Raw genomic sequence first — 24,668 nt, forward strand, 5'->3', positions numbered from 1 at the left:
ACATGAAGGGCAGAAATAAACATTAAAAAAAGGCAAAAGAAGCAAATGAATATTTAGATATTATAGTTAGAAAACGTGATTTTACAATAAAACCCATTGACTTAAAAATAATGTTTTGCATAACTTCCCTACAATGAAAATAAAAAAAAAGGAGTAGCTTCCATTAATATAAAAAGATAGAAAATACAGCAACAACAACACTTACTCATATAATGTTATCAAAGAGACACTGTTTAACATTATGAAGAAGAGATGAGATATACAACATATTATCAAACACCTAAGAAAATACCATTCCTACAAAGGCCCTTCTCTTGCAAAACAAGCTTCTTTCATAATCAAATGGGGCATATCAGCTTGCAATGAATTTCTTCCTACCAGAATAAGCTTTATCTCATTCTATCAGCATTCAGGAAGAGTTGGCTGGAGTTGATAAAAGCATTTTGGTCGCAGGACTCTGCCAAATCCTTCAAAAACAACACAACATCCTCTGAGGTGTTGAGAAAATACCTTGCACTCGATCGCTTTCGTCCGACGGCGCAGGAGAAGTAGTTGTCTCCTTTGAGATCGAGCACCGACGATCCTTCGTGCCAGGACGACGAGACATCATGAGATGATCTTGAAGGGCTGAGATTGTTATTATGATTGGATGATGTTGTTGACGACGAAGATGATGAAGAAGATGATGAGGAGGAAACCTTCCTTTCCAATGATAATGAAGCCTTTTGGTTCTTTCCATGTGATGCTTTCATTGTGTTTTTTATGTTGGAGGGCTTCCCTGTATTCCTCTTATCAGCAGATGCCTTGAAAATTTCTGCTGTCTTTGTTCTGGAACAAGCTGGGGGATCAGAAGGGAGCTCTGGTTCAAAGAATGTGTAGATATCCTCATCCTGACAAATAGTAATCAAGCGTTCCAAATTATTCAAATACCAAACAAAGCTAATATTACTTGTATGTAGTCATGTTTTTTTACAGATGATAATTGTAAAAATCTGGTGCAACAATTGTTTCCAATCATTCGATAATCTTCTTCCAAAACAAGAAAGATGACAGACAAAGTGCTAATGGGAACATACAGAGAAACCAACACTAAAGATATTTTGTTTTTTAATAATTTGTAAGAAAAATAGAATGGAAGCAGATTCTAGCTTCATAAAACAACTTGTTCCAAGTTAGCTCTTACTTTTCAACACTACTAATTGTCATCATCTTTTGAAAGCCCAAATGAAAATCATTGCCCGATTTCATCTTGATGTGACAAATTTACAATAAGAAAATAGCGTGAAATAATAAAAGTAAACTTAATAAAATGCAAAAAGTTGGAATACATTGTATGTATATGAGTATTGAGGAGAATGTTAAGTCATTAATCTGTAACTTGGGACTGGTAAAAATTAAAAAAAAGTTAATATGGACGTGTGAAAATGCTAGAAAGAATTGATTCAAATATTATTATACTAGAAAGATTGTTCAAATAACATCTAATGAAAATTAGAACAACAACAACAACAAAATCAAGCCTTTGTCCCACTATGTGGGGTCGGCTACATGAATCCTTTTTTTTCCGTGGTGTCCTGTTAAAAGTCAAATTCTCGTTTAAATCTAATAAAGAAATATCATTTCTAATATTTTCTGATGAAATCTTTTTAGATCTACCTCTACCTTTCTCAACATAACTCAAATCTAATACCTCTACTTTCCAAATCGGGTCATCAGAAGGCCGCAAATTTATGTGAACAAATCATCTAAGGCGACTCTCTCTAATCTTATCTTCCACTGGCGCTACTCCAACCTTTTCACGTATATGCTCATTTCATATCCTATCTCTAAGGGTAAAGTCACTCATCCACATGAGATAGTGATTTGGGCATGGACAATGAATGGTAGAGATGCACCAAAAAGATGATAAATAAAATTAATATAGAAAGAAGAATAAGAATTTGACTAAAAAAATATGGATAATATTTGTGCAAAAATATATCAAAAAACAGATTTTAACACCTCATGCAACACTCAATAAGACGAATAAAAAAATAGGATTTGATAACTATAATGATGATTATGATGACCAAACTCAAGCTTGCTTTCTTTTCACCAATTTCATGATTTTCCCATTTATAAAATTAGTTCTCATATATTGGTTTCTAATAATCTACATAAAAAAACACAAGATAAAATGATTCAAAACAACTATGCAACAAATAAATAGCATAAGAACAGGTAAGCTTGGCTATTCAAGTGGTCAAGTAAAACCAACCTTTCCAAGGAAGTGACCGATACATAAAACGTAATCTATAGGTGTAACCATGTTCTTGCTATGAACAATTTCTCCCAAAATCCGATCTATTGCAGCACCCTGCATGTATTAAACATATTAAAAATTCAGTAAATTCCATAAAGATGAATTTGATGAAAACAACTATAAAACAAGATATGATGTTAGGTGTTTGGAACACTTTTTTTAATCGAAGCCACCAACAATAGTCCTTGAAGCATAGGATGAACTATAATGAAATACTAGAGGAAGAGAAAACATAAAAAATATGAACAATGCAAGAACTTGAAATTTGAGATTATTTTATCAACTTCCAAACATATAAAATCAAGGAATAAAAATTATGATATCATAGAATTAATGTGCCAATCTTCCCATGAAATATGCAATGTACAACCTATAACATGGAAGTTTAATTTCAGCATCTAAGTTGGTTTCAAACAGATTAATTTGCCTACCTTCGTCACTCCCACCGAACGAACCTCGACTGACCGGCTACCTTGGACAACATCAACAGCTGCATTAGAAATTGGACCAGTCCATAGATGCTGTAGCATATCCCTTGCTTGGAGCCTTCCAAAATCAACATCTTCATAAATAGTGAAAACAAAGAAAGAAGGTAGCATTAGCATGGAAGGTGCAAAGTTGTAGGACAAAAGATGACATTGATTGCTTGAGAACTACCTGCATACTTGTAGTTCCAGACGAGTGATGTCTCCCGATGTTCAAAATGCGACCTGGGCGTTCTTTCCGTGAAATACTCAAAAACATGCTGGAAAATCCAATGAAATTGAAAACAATAATCACTAAGCACTAAATGTTAACCAGGAATGCATTAAATATCATAAAACTTAAAGCACCTTTACACTGTCAACCCAATCCATATTTAGATGCTCTGGCATGGTGGTCATCCAGTCACCACCAGTAAGACGCAAGAACATCCCATTTTCTGCTGCCAGCCACATGTTATACTCCCCAAAATTCTGGAGTAAAGAAGAATGTATAAGGGAGGGAAAATATCTAATGCAACAGAAAGTTCAATTAATGACAGAGTTGTACATCATCCAGGACACTTCTGTCACTTCCACTAAGGACAATAATGGTAGTCTTTGGATCACTGCACAATGTCGCCAAGGGGCCTTTCAGCTCTGGGTGTAACTTAAGCTCCATTTCTTTAATTTGATCTCCACCTCTCCTTCCATAAGACTCAACTGGTTCTGTTAGTGTTGAATTGAAACCCTGCGGTTTTGAACAAGTGCTTTGCTTAAGCATATAAAAAAATGGTATTAACAAAATCGAACAGGAATACAAGCTCAACCAAAGGGCATCAAATTCAAACTGTTATAACATGCAATAGAGTAGCTGGTTCAGTTTTAAAAAATACATATTAACATGAAGCCATTCTGATGATTATAATAAGTATTCACACATGATCAGAATAATAAAATAAACATTGCATGCAGAATTTTATGTTCTTTAATGAAATCTAAAGTTGGAGTATACAATTAGACAATACCAGTATCAAAAGTCGATTCTTGGACCGTAAATATTGATGAATTGCCAAATCAGAATCCAGCACTGGTGGGACCTGTCTTGTTCTTAGCTGAGCTTCAACAACAGTATCATTAAGTTCACTACAGGGAAAAAAAATGTAATAAGGCAAAAGAACGTGCACGAGCAGGTATATTCACCTCAGAGGAGAGGTTTGGGTGAAGAAATTATTTTGTGCGGACGACAAAAACCGTCCGGATTTGCTTCCCTTTTACTACGCTATTGCAAATACTCAACAAAATGGCAATAAATATGCATTCATAATTGTACTTTAGCAAATACTAAGTAAAAGGGTAGCAAAAGTGCAATTATGAATGTATATGTGTTGCCCTTTTACTGAGTATTTGCAAAAACGCAGCAAAAAACAGCTAAAGCGCATCAAATCTGGACGGTTCTTTCCGTCCGGCCTCCGCACAGAATAATTTCTCAGTTTAGGTGTGGACAAGGGATGAGAGTATGAAGTATGGTTACGAAACTACACTGACACTGCTATGCTTAAAAAATAAGGAACACACAGTAGGCACATGATTATTATATTTGCAACTGTGAATCTATGCACAACCCCACAAATGAAATATAATGTGTTTTAAATAACTATTAAATAGCAGCATATACATTTTAGTATTTGTAGATAAAATGCAGAAGGCAAAACTTAGGAGCTACCCGAGTGATAGCCGTGGTAAGGGAAACTGACCAGAAGAAAAAAGACTAACATAAAATGAATTTGGTTCATATTAGGCAAAGAGTGACATTTTTTATCTTCAAACTATTTCCATTGTGTGTTAGAACCACGTTGAGAAACATTCAAGAAGTGCCTGAATTTTATTAAAGATTAAAAAGAATGAGAGATCATGATCTGTATATAATGTCCTAGAGCATCAAAATGCCTGTGAAAATATGCTTCTGACTAGACAAAAACGACCCCAAAAGTGTGCCTCATACGTGAGACAGCAAAGTTGTCCAAAAAGAAGAGAGAGAGAGAGAGAGAGAGAGAGAGAGAGAGAGAGAGAGAGAGTTTACTTCTAGAAAAGTTCAAATCAAAGCACCATAATTGAAGCAAACTAGACAAACAAAAGCCATAAAACCATGTTGAGATGCAGGAACAGGGTCCACAAGATAAATTTAGAAAACGGAAGCAACATGCAAGGTTTGTTTTTTTAGGGAATGTGAATAGAAAATCTGAGAAAGAAAGAAAACCTATAAATTTGGAAATAGAAATGTTAACATCTCAAATTATGAAACCTTCTTTCCATAAATTTGGACAAAAGGACGTGCTGTCAAAGATATTTAAATGAGAATAAGAATTGAAAGAAGCTAGTTAACAAAGGGAAATTTTTTATTAATAAATGCATGATAATACACATGGCAAACCATTTACTCATTTGAGAGATACGCTTAGCATAGATATTAATTAAATGAGAAGGGATGAGATGTGTTCACATAGTCATACAAACATGTGGTTGTTGGAGATCCAGGTGGCAGGAGGGTGTGGAAATTTAAAAAGGGTTAAGCATTCTACAAAGCAAATAAGCTATCAAATTGTTTTTTTTTTTAAATATCTAGCTGATTTCTAGCAGAGATGGTGAATATGCTACTAACTTGGCATTTGACAAGAGAAAGTTATATAGTATTTGACAATATTGATCAGATCCGCACCTTACAAAGGTTTCTGCCCAGTCTTGAGCTGTATGTGTAGTTACATGGGCATAATTATGCCTATGGCGCTTTTCTCTCTCATCAGAAGGCATGTTCAACGCATAACCTATTGACTTAGCAACCTCTGTGACGTTCCATGGGTTTACAAGAAGGGCGCCAGCTCCAAGAGATTGAGCTGCACCTGCAAACTATATAAAAAATTAAATAGCATGGAAACTTCATCCAGAAGAACTGTGGAAAGTGTGGAAATAAGAGGAAAAACTGAAAAACAAGGAACAATTCAGAAAAGCTACATGCAATTAACTGTGTGCAGGAGTGTACATGACATGTAGCGGATAAAGGAAAGGAGGAAAATTCGCCAATTTAACCTATGTTGCAACATCAATTCGATCAGCCAGGTATTTTGTTTAAATCTTTCACGTTTATGTTTTATATTCCTTATGTTTATCTGTTTTTGTCCATGTAGGTTGTCAGAACAACACCTGTTAAAAAATTTAATTGCAAAAGTAATTAAAAATTCATCTATAGTAATTAAAAAAAATCCCTTTGTTATTCCCTCCTCTCCTATCCTTCCTCTTCCTGAACATTAAAACTCCTGTCCATCCAAACACCAGTTCGTTACTAAGCCCAAACATTTCTGGAAAGCTCAGACACAAGTAGAACATAGACGTTGCAGCTAGAGGCTTCCCTCTTCTCGTCAATGACTACCTGATGCGGACATCCAACCGTCCATGACTATCCAAGGAGCTGAAGATCAACGGCTGTCAACATCCCACGTTATCTTATATTTTATTTGTAATTTTTAAATTTTTATTATGAATTTTCCGTTTTTACCCTCACCCCTCACATAAGAGGGTCGTCCTATGTAAGCCTTAGGAGCATATGTGTCTTGTTTTAGTTTCTTAGGCCTATATATAGAGGCCCTTTCTTATGTAATGGGATGATGAATTGTTAATGAAATTTTATTCTACTTATTTGATCTCTTAGTCAGTTCATGAGAGGAGAAGGATCTCTTTGTGAGTTCCGAGATTCCCAAGATCTCTTTGTGAGTTCTTGAGGAAGTGGAATGATCTCTTTGTGAGTTCCGAGATTCCCAAGATCTCTTTGTGAGTTCTTGAGGAAGTGGCGCTTGTAGATCTCTTTGTGAATTCTATTGGAGGTGTTGCTCGAGGTGTGTAGCTCCGGATTTTCTTTTTCCTAAACCCAATTTATTTATTCTCTACCTAACCAAACTCTCTTCCTCCCAAATCCCCTCCACCGGCCCCCATAAGTCCACTGCCGGCCATCCAAGGCCAATCCCACCACCGGCTCCTTGGGACGACCAAGCCACCGGCCTCCCTCTTGAGAATTTCAAATTTGAAATTCAAATTTGCTTCCAAGAGGCATTGAAGACTTTCCTAAAATAGTTCCTTGATTTAAGGCTTTCATATTAATTGGATGTTAATTTGAATTTGAAATTCCAATTAATTCTAATTGATAGCCCCATTATTGAAAATTTTCCTTTCTTTCAAAATCTGAATTTTAATTCAGATTTTATTGAATCTTTGATTAGTAATGTGGGCCCCACTCTACTTATGACAAATAATCTCCTCCCTCTCTCTATGTGGCCAGCCCCCTCATTGGGCATAATCTCTTTCCTATCTCATTAATAGGCCCCCTCATTAAGCCTTCATAATTACCTCCCACAATTCCCTCTCATCCAATTTAATTCTCCCCATTAAATTTGAATTTAAATTCAAATTCATCCCGGCAATTCCACTTAATCTGAAATTTAATTTCAAATTTTCATTCTCTCTCCCCAAATTGATTTGGGATTTAATTAATCTTGCCACCTAAACAAGTACATGGCATTTACGTTTCACATCGCTACCATTACAAAAAGTCCTGCTTCACTGAATTCTACATAAGCGAGGGGAGTGTAATGAGAAAGATGTTAAGGCCTGGCCAAAGAAGTTACAGGTCCTCTGCCGCTGATACTGATAACAAAACAAAAAGGCATGCAAGAAGGAAGCCCCGAAAAAAGATTCATGAATTGGCGTATGTGTGAAGGTGTATGTCAGTGGGCTTTAAAGAAAAGTGTATTGGTTGGGTTTAAGTGAAGGCATTCTCTATAATCCATAAGGTAAGGCACAATGATAGATGTGAAGCCTAATTTTCTCACAAAATTTAAATGTGAAGTCCATATCTATTACACGTATTTGTTATATGTGTTTTCCCTCCATTCCTAAAACCTCTACGTATTACCTTATTTCATCTACCTAGCCATAAATTAATTATATATGGGCTTCAAAAATTTATATCCTGACTCTGTTGAAAGGGTTTAAGTAGTTCCAGCTCAATTTTTAGAAGGCAAAGTAGTTTGAAGATAAGATAATACACAAAACATTTACCTTTATTTTGCCCTGGTTCAAGGTTTCTAAAATGCACAAGTCTCACTGATTAATTACCCTCTTGGTGACAAAAGAGAACTTTTGATTAAAGCTGGTTGTTAAAAGCTAAGTGCTTAGTGTATGGTAGTATTTGATATAAGACTTGAAATTTATCACTTTATATTTAAACCGAATGGTGGAAAGAATGATGACAAACGCAATCAACAACTCATAGTTTCATTATCTCAAGTTATCATGGACTCTAATCTACTTAGTCAAAGGAAATAATCAACCTAATCTAACCTAAAAACTTTGTAGGCAGCCAAGAATTGCCTATTTAACACTGCACCCGGACAAATAATAATAACTATAATAGTAATAATAAAAATAAATATTATTATTATTATGAAGTAAGTTTTTTATTGCATACTTTTGTCGTTCCGTTCATAGATATTGCATTGTCACATCGCTTGGAGATGAATTTATAATGGCCCCTTCAATATGAGTATCAATCTAAGCTGTTTTTGATGTCCCAAATGCATCAACATATTCCATTTTGCAATTGGTTCACTGTTTGAGTGATTTTGGTTTTTTATCAACGCATTTTGAACAGTATTCGCACAAGGTTGTGTCTTCCACTTGTTGTTTTCACTGTTTGGTCGAGTCGGTTTCGAAGTTGTTATTGAGGTCAACATTACCTACCACTTTTAGGCTCTCAAAGGTGTTGATATGCATCACTTACTATTCTCCTTCATTCAACTAGGTGAAAAAGTAGTGGCTGTAGATGTGGCCGATGGAATGATTGGAAGTTGATAGTTACGGTAGTTTCCTCAATGAAAATGTGATCAGAAGCACTAGCGGTGATGGTTGAAAGCTAGAGGCCTTCACAAGAGGAAACAAATGACTATTATAGAGTCTTGTGATCGGCAAAAGCAAGTTCGACATAGGATGTGACAGACTTTCTTCCGGCTCCAAAGTGCATAAACGATGGAGAGGGAATATAAGAGGGGGAGAATACTAGCCAGATGAATGTGGGGAAACTATTTGTATAAGCAAATATTTTATCTTGTATTTCCGCTGGACTAGTTAATGTTTGTATCTTGTATTTTTCAATCTTAGGATGGTTGAGAACACTTCCGTAGCAGTGCATATCAATGAGTTCAATTTAATTACAAGTTCAGTTGAGCTCGGTAGATATCAACTTTGAAGAAAAGGTCCATTCATTGAGCTTGTTATCATCACTTTTGAAGAGCTAGGTTAGAACTATGATAGTTGCCACTAATCCATGGGGGGTCTACAAAAACCTTAATGATGTTTATGACATGAACTTGAGTGAGAAAATCAAATGACATGAAGTCAAACATCAAAAAAGAAGGTAATGTTCAAATCTATTATTGGAGTTCTTAAAAGTGCAATGCAGAATAAACATTTTTCCTAGTTGGAGATTCTAAAAAATAAATGGGTATTGCAAGGTAGAAGACATTTCATAATCAATAAGCAGCAAAATAACAGGGCAAGGATAATCGTAAAGGTTTATTATTGATTATATTTGGTAGTGGAAAACCTTGATCAAGTTATAGATGATGAAGAGAGAATGACACAAAGAAAATTCTCTCAAGGCAATACATTGAAAATTCAAACTCTACGCAGGATATTGTGTCTGATTGTCTCACTAATTTTAATTTTAAAGTGAAAACCAAATAATGTACTTGTTACCCGTGCCTTCAATACATTCATAAAATATCTATCTATACTCCTTACAAACTATTACTTATAACCTTATCTTATCTACCTAACATATTCAAATTTGTTACCCACCATTTTTAAGCTTATCAAAAATGATAATTGCATGATATGGCATGCATCACTCATTCTTCTCATTTATTAAACTAATTGTTGAGCAAACATAAGAGAAGTGTTGGTTCAGTGATTGGAGATTAGTAGTTAACTTGATCGATGTCAACAGAGATTTTTCTGTTGTGTGATCGATAGTGTCCTCTGAAGGCTAGATGATAGTTAGAAGTTGGAGCCCTTCATAAGACATAAAATAATGGCTATCATCGGGGTTGGTGACCAGTGAGATTGTCTGACATATGAGGCGTCAAGCTTTCCTATATCTTCATGGAGCATAATCCATGAAGGAATCATGCTCAAGTTTAGAGAGAGAATAAGACAAGAAAAAAAAAATACCAATGAGATAAAAATGAGAAAAATAACTGAATGAGTAAATATTTGTATTTAATATTTTTCTTTGGATTATGCCCACACTCAAAACTCCTTAGAAATGACTTCCAATTTGCCGAGGAAGACTTAAAAAATAGAATTAGCCCAAAGAAGTAGAACCAACAAATGTATTTGCTAACCAAGAAAGTAAGAATTGTGACAAGAATATCAAGAATTTGTTATCAATCAAGCAATATTTGTTTTGCACGTAAAACAAGTCTAATACACAAGCATTACAACTAGAAATCTCAAGCATCAACATTAGAAATATGGAAAGATGGATGAAGTTACACAATATTGCACTTCAATTAAACTCAGAAATCTTGAAGTTCTTACCTCACTTAGTATCAACACCCCCTTTTTTGCACCTTGGCAGGCTACAAACTCATAACTTACGAGATTCATGCCATCTCTAAGTGATGTTACGAGAGCAACATCTGAAAATTTTCCGAAAAGACAAGGAATTAAGATTAAATGAAATCTCCATGATAGCCCAAGTTCCTAAAAGGGCGACAAATGGCAATTGAAATAAATCTATGATTGTATGAATTCACTTCATATTTAATTAATTAGTGTAATTATTATAAAATTTTCTTAATTTTTAAGATTTTATACAATAATGATATATCCGTGTCATATATTTTAAATAATAAGCATGCGTGTGTCTGTATCATATGGTGTTCATACCCCTATTCTCATGTCCTACATTCTCCATCATGTTGCATACATAACACACAAAAAGAGAAACATAAATCTGCTAAATATAAGAATTAATTACCAGTAACTGCATATAGAGCACATAATGCATGAAAGTCAAGGGAACGATCCTGCAAAAAGGAAGAATCATTAAAAAATAAACCTTTTACACAAAATACTTGCATTACAAGTCTCATAAAACCCAGAAAGACAGATAGCTCAGACCTTCATAAAATAAACTAGTTAGCAAAGAAAATTTACGACCCAAGGTCTAATGTAGGATTTTTCCAAGCTGGACGCCAGGACTGCACATTATATGCCTTGGGATGCTATCAGTGGCATAGAAGAGAGACATTAGACAAGAACTGGGACTAAAGAATTAGTAGAGTTTTGGATTTTTCCTTCTGATCAATAATGTTTTTTAATCACATCAATTTCCAAGTTTTCCACTTTTTCAATATTAATAAGTGCATATTAACTCAACATCGGGTCGAGGAATAGGAGAATGATTACAACAAACAAAAAGCCTGCAGTTACAATCCAATAGTATAAACCATGAAACAATCTGACAAGAATACACTACAATCTAAAACATCTGGAATCGCCTTAGATAAAATTGAAGAATAAGAATAAACAGACCAATGAAGAGAGTAGTTAAGACAAACCAGATGATGTATAGGAACAGCAGTTAGTGTACCAAACCGTCCATTTATACGTCCAACTATTTCATGGACTTGGCTAGTTAGCTTTTGATCTGTTCGACAGGGAAAAAAATAAGAACGCCTAAAAAATTGCCCTTTGAAAGAAAAGTCAGTTTTTATTGTAGTTTGCTGTAAAAGAAAAAACAAACAAACGAAATCCAAGCTAAATTTATAAGCATTTGCAAAAAAGGTAAACAAGTTAAAAATTACAAGACTACAAATTACCTAGTGCAAGAGAAAAGTATATATCTACTTGATAATTGGTAGATTGCCTAACAAGAACTCAAGGAAGCCCAACTGGAAATCCAGAGCAGTGAAGACAATTGGCTGGGCTACAGCTAAATGCTATAAGAAAAGCTTATTGAAGTTATTGAGTCAAAATGCCCACTTTATCAAATCTCTACAATATATGATACAGATCTCCTATTTATCACAAATAATGGATATAGATTTGCAAAAATATGGTTGAATCCTTTTGCGCACTAAGAGATTTTGTAAAATTTTGTGGAATCTTATAATTAACTCCATGTTCTTATTCTCTTTCTATATTATTAGCATACATATAGATTTAATAGGAGTTTGGCATCCCCAAAACAACAAGAAAACAAACAGGAGATAGAGAGGAGAGTGGAGGTGCCAACTGATATAGAAAGGGAAGAGTTTTCTTTTCAAGTGCTTGCAAGGGAGAGGTCTTCAATTTCTTCGGGAGGGACGACATGCTACAAATTCAATTCCAGCAAAAGGACAAGTTTTTTACAATAGCAATAAGAATATCTGTGGGCTCCAAAAATTCGGCCCCGGCCTCCGCCCACTCGTGCTTTTTATTCGGCGATGGAGTTTTAACGGAATAAGTTCTGGGGTAAATTTTGGAAGGCAGATGGGTTTGTAGATAAGACATTACCCAGAGATTTTGCCCTCATTTTGCGAGGTCTTTATGATCTGAGTTCTGGTTTCCTATAGGCACAAGCCCTATAGTTAATTACCCCTCCTAGTAACGAGAGAGAACTTTCGATTAAGGCTAGTAGTCAATCAGATACGTAGAGATATGCGTTATCTGGCATATAGTAGCAGCAATGGGTTTGGATTTGGAAATTTGGAAAGTTGTAAGAAATGATATTTAAAAATAGAAATTTTCACCATCTTGCACTTAAAGCATATGGTAGGGGAATGGATGATGGACCCGATCAAGATCTCATGGTTTCGTCGTCCCGGGCCATCGTGATCCCTGGTCTACTTAGTTAGAGGAGGTAGTCGACCCAACCTAACAGAAGGATCCTTGTCGGCAGTCATGGGTTGCTTCGTCCAAGGGGACCTTGTAAACCTAGGGGGATGTTTGTACAAGGGGACAAATTTGAATCCACCTTAACTAACAGAGGGCTTTGTGCCCTATCGATCATATCCTATTAATTCATATATCAAGGATTTGATGTCACTAAGGAGCGTATTGGCTCTGGCCATAACCGGTATTTCATGGTGCCATTTGGCGGCAAAACCACTCGATTCAGAGGGCCCCGGGTCATAACCGTTTATCCTGCGGTGCCATTTGGCGACAAAACCGCTGGTCAGAGGACACGTACCACGTCCTTATTGGCAGGATATTGTTTGAGAATAGATCCTAGTGATATTTTCGACTAGGCATTTAACTCTTTGTGAGCTGAAGTAATTTTCAGATTTATCCACCTCGGCAAACTATTGCGAAGGGTGGATGGATTTGCTTTAAGTGTTTAGATGGTTGATTTTTAATTTTAAATATCTGGATCTGGATAATTTGGGGGAAATTTGGATTTTTTTAGATTTTGGATTTTATGGGTGGCATGTTGAAATACTGGAAATGGACCCCTTCGGTTGAGATTTGCATTCAACACGGCCATCATCGAGGTATTTTGGGGTCATTTCCATTAGAAAATATTTGAATTTTGTGAATGAATCTTGTCAACTTTATCGAGCTGTCGACAGAGGATCGGGTTTCATAAGCTTTATACCTTAATCAGTGAATTCTCATTATTATAGGCTTTGAAGGCATAATATGAATGTATTAAAACAAATATACTGGTCGTCACTACCGTATATTTGTTTGATTGTTCGAACCCTGTCGACTCCTATTGATCCACATAGAAGTATCGGGTTCAAACTTGAATTCACTTATTGACCCGCGCAGCATCCCTAGACGTCACGTGTGTACCAATAACACGCTCGCCGGAGCCCATGCGGATGTTTTGGGGCATTTTATAATTATTTGTAAAGCCTTGTCGACTCTTATCTACCTGCTTAGGAGGATTGGGTTCAAATTTATTGACCCACGTAGCATACCTAGACGTCACGTGTGTACCAATAACACGCTCGACGGGGCCCATGCGGATTTGATTATATTTACCCCTTTTGTGTACTTATGTGTATACAAATTACAGTGCATGTGCGGGGGTACTTATTTCAGACTTTGTTGACGCCTTCTATCTGCTTGTACGAATATCGCAAATCCGGTGGCGTGGCATTGTAACTTGTAAACGCCTTTTGTCTGCTTGCATGAGTGTCGCAGATCCAGTGGCGTGCCATTGTAACTTGTAGACGCCTTCTGTCTGCTTACATGAGTGTTGCAGATCCGGTGGCATGTTACTGATCATCATCCATAATTATGTTATTATACATATGGAGAATCTTTTGTCAGTGCTAGCGGACATCTGCGCTTTCCACGCTCTTCTATCTCATGCCTGTAGAGAATCCACCAATATCAGTGATGCATTCACCATTATTGCATGGATATAAATTCTTTTTATACATCACAAGTTTTCTCCCATTATGTGTGGGCAGACTGCGCTGAATGTGGATCTTCTAGTGCCACTCGTAGATAAGTTTTAGTATCTTCTACTATATATATCCCTTTGTTAGTGCTCTTGAGTGGACGAAGTAGAGGTTGTCACATCTTCTTGCATGATTGTTGTGCTGATTATTATCAACTTCCTCTTTGCTATTCACAAGACAGTGATGCAAAACAGTTGCTTTATTCACTAAATGCTTTTCATTCAATCACTTTGAGTGTATACATAAGATAATTGTCAGTATTATTATCCACAAGTGGGTGTAGTTGTCCATCTGTAGATTAGCATTGCTCGTCGGATGAGTTGCATTCGTTATTGATCTATCATCAAGTTCATTATGCACATTGATCAATGAACTGCAACATTTCTTGCAGGGAACTTTATTGCTCGTAGGCTATAGGCTACATGTTTCACCCCCTTTTTTATTAATGTCTATAGGGAATTTGTTGCATACATTATAAACTCCCTTATGTTATGAATAGATCATGCTATTGCAAATTTCTTGCATCAAGAGTATGGATGATATCCTTTCCACTTCTTTCTTGCAACGGTTTGTAGGGTGCCACATTCATTGTATATGAATTGTTGTTGTCCATGAGGCTCTACCATTATGTCCAGTGTGTACCTCTTGCACTTAATTAGGATTTGCCATCTCACCACTCATAACTTCATTTTAAGCATTATATCAAGCTCCTTCATGCTTGGTTCCAACTCCACATTGTCAAATCTCTTATGGTTCATTTGAATTCCTTGTGCTATGGTTCGACTTGAATTATTATGGATCATTCAATTCAAATTGAGCATAGTTCATTATCAAACCCCACTTGATACTGCATGGTCCAAGTTCAATATTTTCAAGCTCTCATGTACTTGGCTCAAGTCTCACTGATTTATTTAAATTTGAGTTAGGTTTATGCTCAATTCAAGTTTAAATTAGTGTTTAATTTTGTCACACTTGAGTTCAAAATCTAGTTCAAGTTTTGAGTCCCAGTATAGTTCAGGCTCGAAGCGAACCTCTTCCGTTCGTTTGAGTCCCCTGCTGTTTGAATTGCAAGTTCATACTCAAGTTTTTTGTTCTTTTGACATTCAAGTCAAGTCATAATTCATGTTCCTTAGAGTTCAATCAAGTTCGGTTTGAGTTCATAAGTCCCTTGTGGTCCAACTCAAATGTTTGCTTGAGTTCAAATTGTCCAAGTTCAAGTTCTCATTTGATCAAAAACGAGTTCAAGTGTTCAATTCTTTGAATTCAAACTCTTCTTGCTTAAGTTTGATTTTAAGTCTTTTGTTAAAGTTTGAACTTAATACGTTAATGTCCAAGTCCTTGTCCTTTTGAGTTCAAATCAGGCTCGAATGTAGTAGCATGTTCACCCAAAATTTTGACAGCCTCCCGACGTCTCCCCTGTTCAGGGGAAAACTATGGAAAACTGGGTCTCCCGCCATGCTAGAAAAAACCGCATGGACCATCATTGTCCCTTCCTAAACCAGAGTAAAGAACTGTTCGTAGAAATCTCCTTCCCGATTGATTTCGAAATATTCTAATAAACTATCTTTTAACTCCCTCTACGATCGGATTGGATCTCTCAAGTCTCTCCACTGATACCAAGACAATGCATTTACCTCAAAGCAAAAAGCCGCCGCTGTGAGCCTCTCCTCCTCCGTCAGCCCATTCATCGCAAAGTATCTCTCCATCCTATAAATCCACCCATGAGCATCTTGCCCCTAAAAAAAAGGGCATCTTCAACTTTCTCACTCTTGGATCCCCACCGCCCCAACTTCCTCTTCCACCTCTGGCTCCTATGTGGCGATTGTTGTGATCTCTCCATTGTTCTCTCCCACCTCTCTTCCTTTCATATATATCCTCTTCCTCAAAATCAACCCTCCTCATTTCGTTCTCCCAATTTATTCTCATGCCATATCCTTCACCAAATTCCCTCCTGGTTATCGGTTCAAGAGGTGGCCTATTTTCCCCGTCGCCAAGATTCTACCTCTCGATCACCCCCCATTGTGGCGATCTTGGGGTTTCCCCCACTTCCTTGGCCACCCACCAGCTCCGATTTTGCCATTTGGGTATGAAGCTCAAATATTTTCTTCAACATGTCCGGTTAGAAAACCTTCCTTCCAAAGATGAAATCCATTCCTCAACTTAATATTTGAATTGGTTAACTTTTTCTTCTAGTTTCTCTTTCAAAGCACCAACTTTCTTGGCATCATAGACCATGAATCATGCTCTGATACCAATTTGATATGACTTGATGATCAAAATAGCACACAACAATAAAGAAAATATCAACTCACTCCAAATAGATTCAGAAATAACACCAAGAGGGATCTATTTACTAATCTCCAAGCAAAGAAAGACAAGATAAAAGTTGATTCACTATTCGAGAGGTGAATCGTCTCCCTCATAATTCCTAGCATCCACTAGGAACCCAAACACCCAACCAAAAATGCTGTAAAAAATAGAACTCAGCATAAACTCTAACCCTCCACAATCTCCCCCCTTAAACAGACAAAATCCCCTAATAAATGCCCCTTATATATTTCCTAAAGAGTTTCCAAGCCTCTTCTCCTAAGATGATAAAAGAGGTCTTGGGCCCCACCCGAGCAGCTGGGCTGCCAGCAGCCACATTAGTCTCGAATCTAATCTACTTTCTAAAAATTTGACCCAAAAACATCACTAAAATCTCCCAGCAAGAGGCTAGTGCACAAATTTTTAAGGCCCACAATTAAGTGTCACAATTGTAGAAGATAAACTGTTGAATATGTAGCTTCCATTAAATCCAATAAGAATATGTTATGATTTGAAAGCTTTATGAAAGAATTGAATAAGTCACAAGATTTTTTTTTTCCTTCTTTTTCCCTTTTGTGACAAAAAAAGTACCATTAATTTAGTAAAGAACTCTATCTCCTACCCTTCAAGAAAACAAATTCCATACTAAAGTTAAATTTAGAGGAAAAAATTCCATACTAAAGTTAGTACACCAAAAATTGATTCATCCAAGTGAAATATTATTTACTTTATGGAATCAAAATGTTCTAATTATCAAATATATCAAAGATATGATTGAGATTTTATATTTATTGTAAATATTAGATTGAGATTTGTAAGGATAAGATTCAATTCTTTAAGAGTTTTTTTTTTTAAGAGAATTTGTAAAATTTTGAGGATATTATAATTACTTCTACATTTCAATCCTCTTTCTTGAAAGTTGCATTTTCATTGATTAAAAAGAAAGCACAAAAGTATGGATCCTATGCCTTCCCAAAACAAAAAAGCAAAAGGTGGGAAGGGCTATACTATCAAAGCAAAACTCCATACAAGTATGATAATTGAAAGTAAATGCAAGGAAAAAAACAAGGACAAGCCCCTTTGATTGGCAAGGAGGCCCACCCCGAATGCATGCCCTCAGAGATCCAGTAGTGCTTAAAGAACAACTCCTCTTTCTATTGTGACTATAAATGGAACCTTAAAAGGAGAGGCATCTCACAACAACAAGCAAACAAAGAAAAGAGAGAGAAGGGGAGTAGTAGTTTCCAACAGAAAGAGAGGAGTTTTTTTCTTTTTCTTTTTTGTAGGTATTCTTATGAAGAGGTTTCAATTTCTTCAATTGAGAGGAGGTATTGCTGTTTTTGGTTCCCATAGGAGATAAGTTTCATCCATAGAGATGCTTCAAATTAGTCTCTGATGCACACTAAGATCAAAGTAAAATTGAACATTTATAAGCAAGAATTAAATTTCTCAATTTAATAAGATTTTGAATTTTTAAGTGGAGTCATCAACATGCAAATAGTTGCTCATCATGATGCAAATATGAAAATTTTGATGAACATTTTCCTCATCATCCATTTATAATATATGATATTCAATCATCATCAATTTATGAAAAAATTTATGCTTTGAAAATTGATAAGTTGCTACCATCTTTATAATTATCACTTAAATTTACAAAGAATTTAAGCTACAATTTTATCAAGAAAATAATAAAAGAAATATTATTTCATTTATTAAAAGATTATGCTAACATCTTTAATTAAGATTGGAGAAATTAAAGATGATATTGATCATTATAATAATTATTATTGGGATTTATTCTCTTTCCCAAGAGAGATGGAAAAAATGTTACAATAAAAAATAAACATGAGACACCCTCCCCTCTCTCCACCTTCCATTAAGACTTCAATGCAATAAAGGAAGATTTGTATACTTTATAATCAAGAATCTCCTCAATTATGCAATCAAGTCATAAAGATTTTGGAACTTCTTTATATTTCCTCCAAGAGATTATAATAATGTGTATTTAAGTGTTTATAAATATTAAGTGAGTTGTATCAAAAAATCATATTGGGTTAAACAATATAAGGCATTGCTTATATTTGATGAAAGGAGAAGCTTGGTGGCTTTCTTCCATTCGCGTTCTTTGGCGAGACTCCTTCAAACTATCTTTGTATCCCCATAATATTCTTTTGAATAATATCTTCTTCTTTATCCATGCTACGTTTATGTTGTCATGAGTAGCTCACCTTAAATCTTCATAAGTCTCATACAATAGAAAAAGAAGAGTAATTACAATGCTACTTCATCACATCCAACCCTTATTCTCACAATAGGTATATGGATTCTCTCTCGGCTATTAGCATAGATGAAATAGTCTATCCATCCTTATCTCTAACTTTTCAAAGTTTATTACAATATTTGATCATTATGTGACAGTGTATGTAGGTGAATCTCATTAAATCACATAAATTCTATATGCCTTTGTTTATATATTTACTATATTTGGTTTTTTCTTTTCTATGCATCTACTTTTTATTATTACCCTAGATGTATATAAATTTTTTATGAATGTTGGCCATTAAAAGAGAAGTATAATATTAAGTTAAGTGTTGTTGAGATGAGGATGCTTAGGTGGATGAGTGAATTTACTCTTAGAGTTAGTATACGAAACGAGCATATCTGTGAAAAGGTTGGAGTAGCTCCAGTGACAAATAAGATTAGAGAGTGTAGCCTTAGATGGTTTGGTCATGTAAAATGACAGCCCTCCAATGACCTTGTTAGGTGAGTAGATGTATTAGATTTGGACTATTTTAAGAAAGGTAATATATAGACCTAAAGAGACTTGGTTAGAAAATATTACAAATAACTTTTCTTTATTAGATTTAAATGAGAATCTTACTCTTAACAGAACACAATGGAGAAAAAGAATTCATGTAGTCAATGTGGGATAAAGGCTTGATGTTGTTGATGTTGTTGTACTTGTTATTGTTACCCTAACAAAGCCCGTCTTGGGCCACCCAAGCCATATATACCTTTAATCATTTGTAAGGACAAAACATATGCTGACGTGAATGTATATATATACACACATGTGAGTTTAATATGAGGCCATTTCATCATAACATAATATAAAAAGATACGGGTAAAAAATAGAACTCTACCATTAAGTCGGTGAAAGAATAATTAAAGATAATAAAAACATACACTCGGGAACATCTGTTCTTGTAGGCACTGCAATTTGAAGTAAGACAACTTTATCACGCCATTCTGGATTTTCCTCAAGGAACTTCTCAAAAGCCAAAATTTTTTGAGGAATCCCTTTTATCATATCAAGACGATCAACACCAAGCATCACCTAACATATCAGAGAACGGTGAATAACCGGTCATAAAGTTAATATATACAGTTTGGATCTGAAGATCATAAATCAAATATTTGTCCTATTCTTTATTAATAAAAAATCACTTTTTACAGTGCTTGAAGATAATAAACAAAAACTTCCATACCTTCCGACCAGCAAATCTTTGCGTCAATTCATTGATATGCACTTTAACTGCTGGGAGCTCAAGAGCTCGCTTAAACCGATCAGAGTCTATGCCAATAGGAAACTATTATGTGTGCCAAAAAAAGAACAAAACACAAAAACGAAGTGAGCATTCAAGGCACTTCTAATCAAAAATATATCTAAGCATTCTAACTTAACAAGGAAGTTACAAGCTCTGAACTATGAAAGTAAACCAGCAAGGGAATACTTCATATAAAAATGAAAGAAGAAATTAACAACACAAATTATACCGCAGCCACTCGTGTCAGCTTTCCCTGATCCTCCACTCCTTCTGGTGTGCCCTCAAGACCAAGAATTCGAGTGCAAGCGCTTACAAAGTGTCTTGCATAGTCGTATGTGTGAAAACTGTGTATTACCATCAGAGAAGAAGATGCTTGTAATTCAATAGAAAGGTCAGTTTCCCAACGAGGTAATAAGAGCTCACTATGCAAATGTAAATCACATAGCAGAACTAAAAAGAAAAATTCAATCCTTCAATATTAAACGAACCATTTTAAGTACTAATCTATTGCTGGTTCATGAGAATTCTTTGTGCCAGCTATTCAAATATCCTTAAGTCTTTGCTTGAATCTTTAATCGTGAAATTATATATGATCTCATCCCCTTCCATCATAAAATAATATTTATAATAAGAAAACCCACAGCTCACGTCAAAGGTGTTCCTAAAAAATTAAGATGGAATTTAAATGTTTGCATCCCTACTTTCTATACTCATCAAAAAATATTGTCATATCAATAAAACTTGTAAAAACTAGTTGCTGCAGAAACTTATACATGTAAAATGATCTAACTAAATGCAACATAAAACTCAAAGAAAAAACATAAAAAAAGGAAACTCCATGCATAACAATATGAAGTGATTGAAAGGAAAGAAGGAAAAAAATGGAAGGATCTGTGATGCATTCATATTACTAGACATTCCAAGTAGTACCTAATAACTAGATATTCTCATTTTTTTTTTAAGTTAATGGTATAACCCTACCCAAACTAGGCCCATTGTTAAATAAAACGGGTTAAGCATGTGTATGGTAGTTGTACAAGGTTTCAAATAAGTGGGGATTCTCAAAAAGCCCAATCCCTGCTACCATTCCAAAAAACGAAAAAACCCAACAAGTGTGCAAATGAGAGAGAGAGAGAAGAGCAGGGGCGGATCTTTGCCCCCCTAAAAAATTTTAAAAAAAAAATCTTTATTATATGATTCTTTAGGTAATTTGTCCCCCTCCATCTATTTTTTAGTCTTTATTACAAGGGTTTTTAGGCAATTGCTCCCCCTAAAAGTTTAAAAATAATATGGCCTTTAAGCAATTTCCCCCAACAAATAGTAAAGAGAATTCATCATTTTATTTATTAATTTGAATTCCAAAAAAATCCTTACAACAAAATTTTTTTTGGGGACGCTGCCCCCTTGGACGTCCGAGGGGTCAAACCAAACTCAAGGCAACTCCAACATACATTTTATAGAAATTGAATGATTAATCAATTCCTTCATTTTGATTTTTTTTTTCAAACAAATCATCCATACTTTAACCTAAATTTTGTTTAAGAATAATTATCATTATATAAAATGTTGATGATATTTTTAAAATATATTATGTACTCAAGTACAAAAAATCATTAGTCACTAAAATGGCTACAAAATTTTAAGACAAAATTATATATATATATATGAAAAAAATAATTCTCTACACTTCTTAGCGACAAAATTATAAGACTTTTTTTTATTTTTAGTGACTAATATCAAGTTCCCTTATTATCTAAAGACCTTAATTACTTTTTGTAGCAAAAAGATATCTTTAGATACCATTTTCTTTTTTACTCTATTTTTTTTTCGCTATTAACCCATTTTCTTGTAGTGAAGGGTCGAGCCAAATTCAAGGCAACACCAACAGTTACTTATAAGTTCGTCCACCTGAAAATTAAGGTTGGTTCCGCCCCTTGAGAAAAGGGAAAGAGTTAGGTACTTTATATCCATCTCATTTTATCACCGTCATAAAAATGAGTGTACCCCATGTGGATAAGAGTTTCCACAGTGGATTACAGAGTGTCATGCTTTATGAGCTCATGTGCCAATCACAAATGGCCATCGCCATCAAAAGAAAAATATATGCTTACCCAACCAAATCAGCTGCAAGAACTGATTTAAGTAGCTCGGAACGAGATGGCAGTGTCCTATGAATTTCCGATGAAGGAAAAGGCGTGTGAAGGAACCAACCAACTTTCATCTTGCCGTTGAAATCCTTGAGGCATTTAGGAAGAAACATTAGATGATAATCATGGCACCAAACAACATCACCCTCTTCATAGTGTTCATTCACTACATCTGCAAACATCTGGTTCGCCCTTTTGTAAGCGTCAAACTGAGACTGGAAGCTCCGAGTTGTAGCTAGTCGATCTTCTTGGGGAAGCCCGAGGTAGTGAAAAAGCGGCCACAGAATATTATTACAGTAGCCATTGTAATATTGATGAACTATTTCTTCATCAAGAAAAACTGGAATACATCTCTGCTACAAAAGAAACAGATTTGCTAACCAACAAGCTAAGAAAGACAGAATCTGAACCAAGAAATTATTTAAAAAAAAAAAAAAAACAGACCTTCTCAGCCAGTGCTTTTGTAAGTGCCCTCTGCCCAACTTCATCCGGCACATTTACACCAGCCCATCCAATCCATTTAGCATCAACATCCCTCACACCTGTACAAGCATGTAAGAAAGTTTATAGATTTCAGAACTCCAATTTCTCTAATGCATAAAAGTAGGGAGAGAAAACAAAAATCAAACAGCTTGCAGGCAATATAGACAACCATATCATCACAATTCTATTAGAAATCATAAATATTCTCCAGTAATGCATGTAATGAGAAGAAGATTTTTTTTTTTTCATTTTTACTTACCAAGAAGAGCACTGACAAGTCCCCCAGCGCTGATATCCAGCGACCAGGAATCTTCACCACGGCGAACAGCAGACACAGGCAACCGGTTAGCCACCACCAGCAGCCTCTGCTTCATGGGCTTCCCCTCCGAAGCTCTGCATCCATCCCCCAGAATCCTCATGCCAGCTGGGAGAGACGAGTCTATCTCATCCTCATGTTCCCGCGCGTTCTCTGCCCCTCTCATCTCATCTTCAGGGAGGCGATCAGACTCCCGGGAGCAATCACCTCCATTGTTATCCTCACTGCTTCCAGCTGCATCGTAATCTTCGATATTAATGGTTTTACTTAGCTTCCTGAGCTCCCTATCCCGCAGCAGCCTATCAACCCTGTTCTGACTACGATTATTATACTTGTTTCCCGGCATATGATGGCTGCGTTGTCTGCCGGAGGCCAGCTTCATTAAACCAAGAGCCTACCAAAGTAGCGGCTCCCCTGCATTTAAACTGCTGAAAGGCCATTAGCTAACCAAAGGCCAAAAGCAACCATCACAAATAAATTAATCAAAAAGAAACGACTGGGAGATTAGAAAGACAGGAGCTTGGCATGCGACGAAGCTTCTCCATCCATCCATTTTAAAAAAATAAATAAAAAATTCTCACTCTATTCTGACTCATGACCGACTGTAGAGTCTCCAGTCTCAATGCAGCTCCAGATGTCGAGTGGGCGATTAAAGAAACGGGGGCCATTGCGCGCGCAATAGAGAGATATAGAAAGACAAAGAAGTGGAGACGAAGAGAGAGAATGCGAGGGTAAAGAAAGGAGGTAAGTGGTGGGGCGAAGAGAATCAGTGGTCCGTGTCCCGTCCTCCTTCCTTCTTCCGTATAACGAGTCCCATTCCGGACTTGAATGCTTCTTCATCCCACTAAGATCACAGAAATACGATCGTATCAAAGGTGAAGAAATCGGAACCAATCCAGATCAACGCGTACCCCCAAAAATCCCTACGAAATAACTTTTAACCCCAAACAGTAAAATGCACTACTTCCACGGATCAAAGACATTCAATCCTCATTAAAACAAATCTACCGGGTTGAAAGTGGAGATTGCCGGCTGTAAAAACTGTAAAGAAAAAGGGTAAAAATAAAGTCGGATAACCAGAAGCCGATTAAAGGTTAGGGTACGAACGAAAAAGTTATCCGGTATTCTTGTTCAAATAGAAGCGGTTCGTCTCTTCAACCGCCAGAGAGACGCAGTCGCAGTTAAGGAAAACCGCAAATCTTCTCCTTTTTCCCTCTCCCCAATCTCTTTCCCTCTATATCAATCCTTCTACAGAAATTTATAGATTGCAATATCTCCACGAAAATTAAAATATAATAATAACTAATAAGATAGAGAGCGATGCGTTCTTCTCCTGTGGGGACTGGAGCAACTTGCCGATATTTTGGCTGCCGATATTCAGAGAGAGAAAACGAAAGAAAATAGAATAACAGAGAGAGAATTCACCGCATCTCCTCCTCGAATCTACTCCTCTCCAATTCTTATCCACCCGCCAAATTCACTGCAACTTACTCTCACTGAGAGAGACCACCATGAATGCAGACGGAGGAATCTAATGAGCAGATTTTCTGCTTTTTAGAGAGAGAAACTTGAAGGAACCGCTCTTGTTTAAGTT

General features: G+C 35.9%; 1 protein-coding gene across 7 annotated transcripts; it reads right to left on the reverse strand.

Moving 5' to 3' along the window:
* Nucleotides 1–136: 136 nt before the first annotated feature.
* Nucleotides 137–24,668, reverse strand: LOC110100383 (alpha,alpha-trehalose-phosphate synthase [UDP-forming] 1). 7 transcript variants are annotated; one of them, XM_028691563.1, is made up of 19 exons: nt 24,182–24,326; nt 23,656–24,115; nt 23,018–23,499; nt 22,720–22,817; nt 22,240–22,628; nt 20,358–20,472; nt 20,069–20,170; nt 19,767–19,917; nt 11,436–11,524; nt 10,853–10,901; nt 10,411–10,511; nt 5,483–5,670; nt 3,792–3,909; nt 3,335–3,514; nt 3,136–3,258; nt 2,960–3,047; nt 2,734–2,864; nt 2,258–2,356; nt 137–890 (listed from the first exon to the last, which is right to left on the reverse strand). In XM_028691563.1, exons 3-19 carry the CDS (start codon nt 23,454–23,456, stop codon nt 390–392), a joined length of 2,961 nt encoding a protein of 986 aa, XP_028547396.1. In that variant the 5' UTR covers nt 23,457–23,499; nt 23,656–24,115; nt 24,182–24,326; the 3' UTR covers nt 137–389. The 7 variants fall into 7 exon arrangements, with proteins under 7 accessions (XP_028547396.1, XP_020683519.1, XP_020683520.1 ...); XM_020827860.2 differs by having other exon boundaries at nt 23,018–23,502; XM_020827861.2 differs by lacking the exons at nt 23,656–24,115; nt 24,182–24,326 and adding an exon at nt 24,500–24,668 and having other exon boundaries at nt 23,018–23,488.

This window comes from Dendrobium catenatum, unplaced genomic scaffold, assembly GCF_001605985.2.
Source record: "Dendrobium catenatum unplaced genomic scaffold, ASM160598v2 original_scaffold_12804, whole genome shotgun sequence".
In the NCBI taxonomy this organism is placed as follows: domain Eukaryota; kingdom Viridiplantae; phylum Streptophyta; class Magnoliopsida; order Asparagales; family Orchidaceae; genus Dendrobium; species Dendrobium catenatum.

Coding starts and splice junctions, on each gene's coding strand:
- LOC110100383 (XM_020827861.2), bottom strand. CDS start 23,456: ATGAAGCTGGCCTCCGGCAGACAACGCAGCCATCATATGCCGGGAAAC. Junction 3,910..5,482: donor TGGGCAGAAACCTTTGTAAG/GTGCGGATCTGA, acceptor TTTTCCCTGTAG/TGAACTTAATGATACTGTTG. Junction 3,515..3,791: donor AGAATCGACTTTTGATACTG/GTATTGTCTAAT, acceptor TCAAAACCGCAG/GGTTTCAATTCAACACTAAC.